Raw genomic sequence first — 231 nt, 5'->3', positions numbered from 1 at the left:
TATGTGTGTAGATGTCTGTTAGTTACAGGATCAGAGAATGAAACTGTTCCTCTGTCATAGTCCAGATATACTCTCACATGCTTAAGGTTCTGCTCAAGATGAATACCAGACCTTACAGAAGAACCATGCTCCACACTCCAGACATCAGTGTCAAAGAAATCGCATCCCTTCCTTTGGTTTGATGCAGTAGTTACTCCAAGACTCCAGCATCGACTCTCTTTAACCTCCACA

At 42.9% G+C, this 231-nt stretch overlaps 1 protein-coding gene across 1 annotated transcript in view; it reads right to left on the bottom strand.

Annotated features, from left to right (window-relative positions):
* Positions 1 to 5: 5 nt before the first annotated feature.
* LOC107563773 (tripartite motif-containing protein 35-like) overlaps positions 6 to 231 on the bottom strand; it is a gene marked incomplete at its 3' end in the record, with an annotated part of 7,970 nt that continues 7,744 nt past the window's right edge. The window contains exon 6 of the mRNA XM_016248716.1: positions 6 to 231. This exon is cut by the window's right edge and continues 151 nt beyond it. Coding sequence (XP_016104202.1) covers positions 6 to 231 — 226 coding nt within the window.

The sequence above is a fragment of the Sinocyclocheilus grahami genome, unplaced genomic scaffold (genome assembly GCF_001515645.1).
Source record: "Sinocyclocheilus grahami isolate Dianchi unplaced genomic scaffold, SAMN03320097.WGS_v1.1 scaffold888.1, whole genome shotgun sequence".
NCBI lineage: Eukaryota > Metazoa > Chordata > Actinopteri > Cypriniformes > Cyprinidae > Sinocyclocheilus > Sinocyclocheilus grahami.
This window is presented reverse-complemented; position numbering and strand designations above follow the sequence as displayed.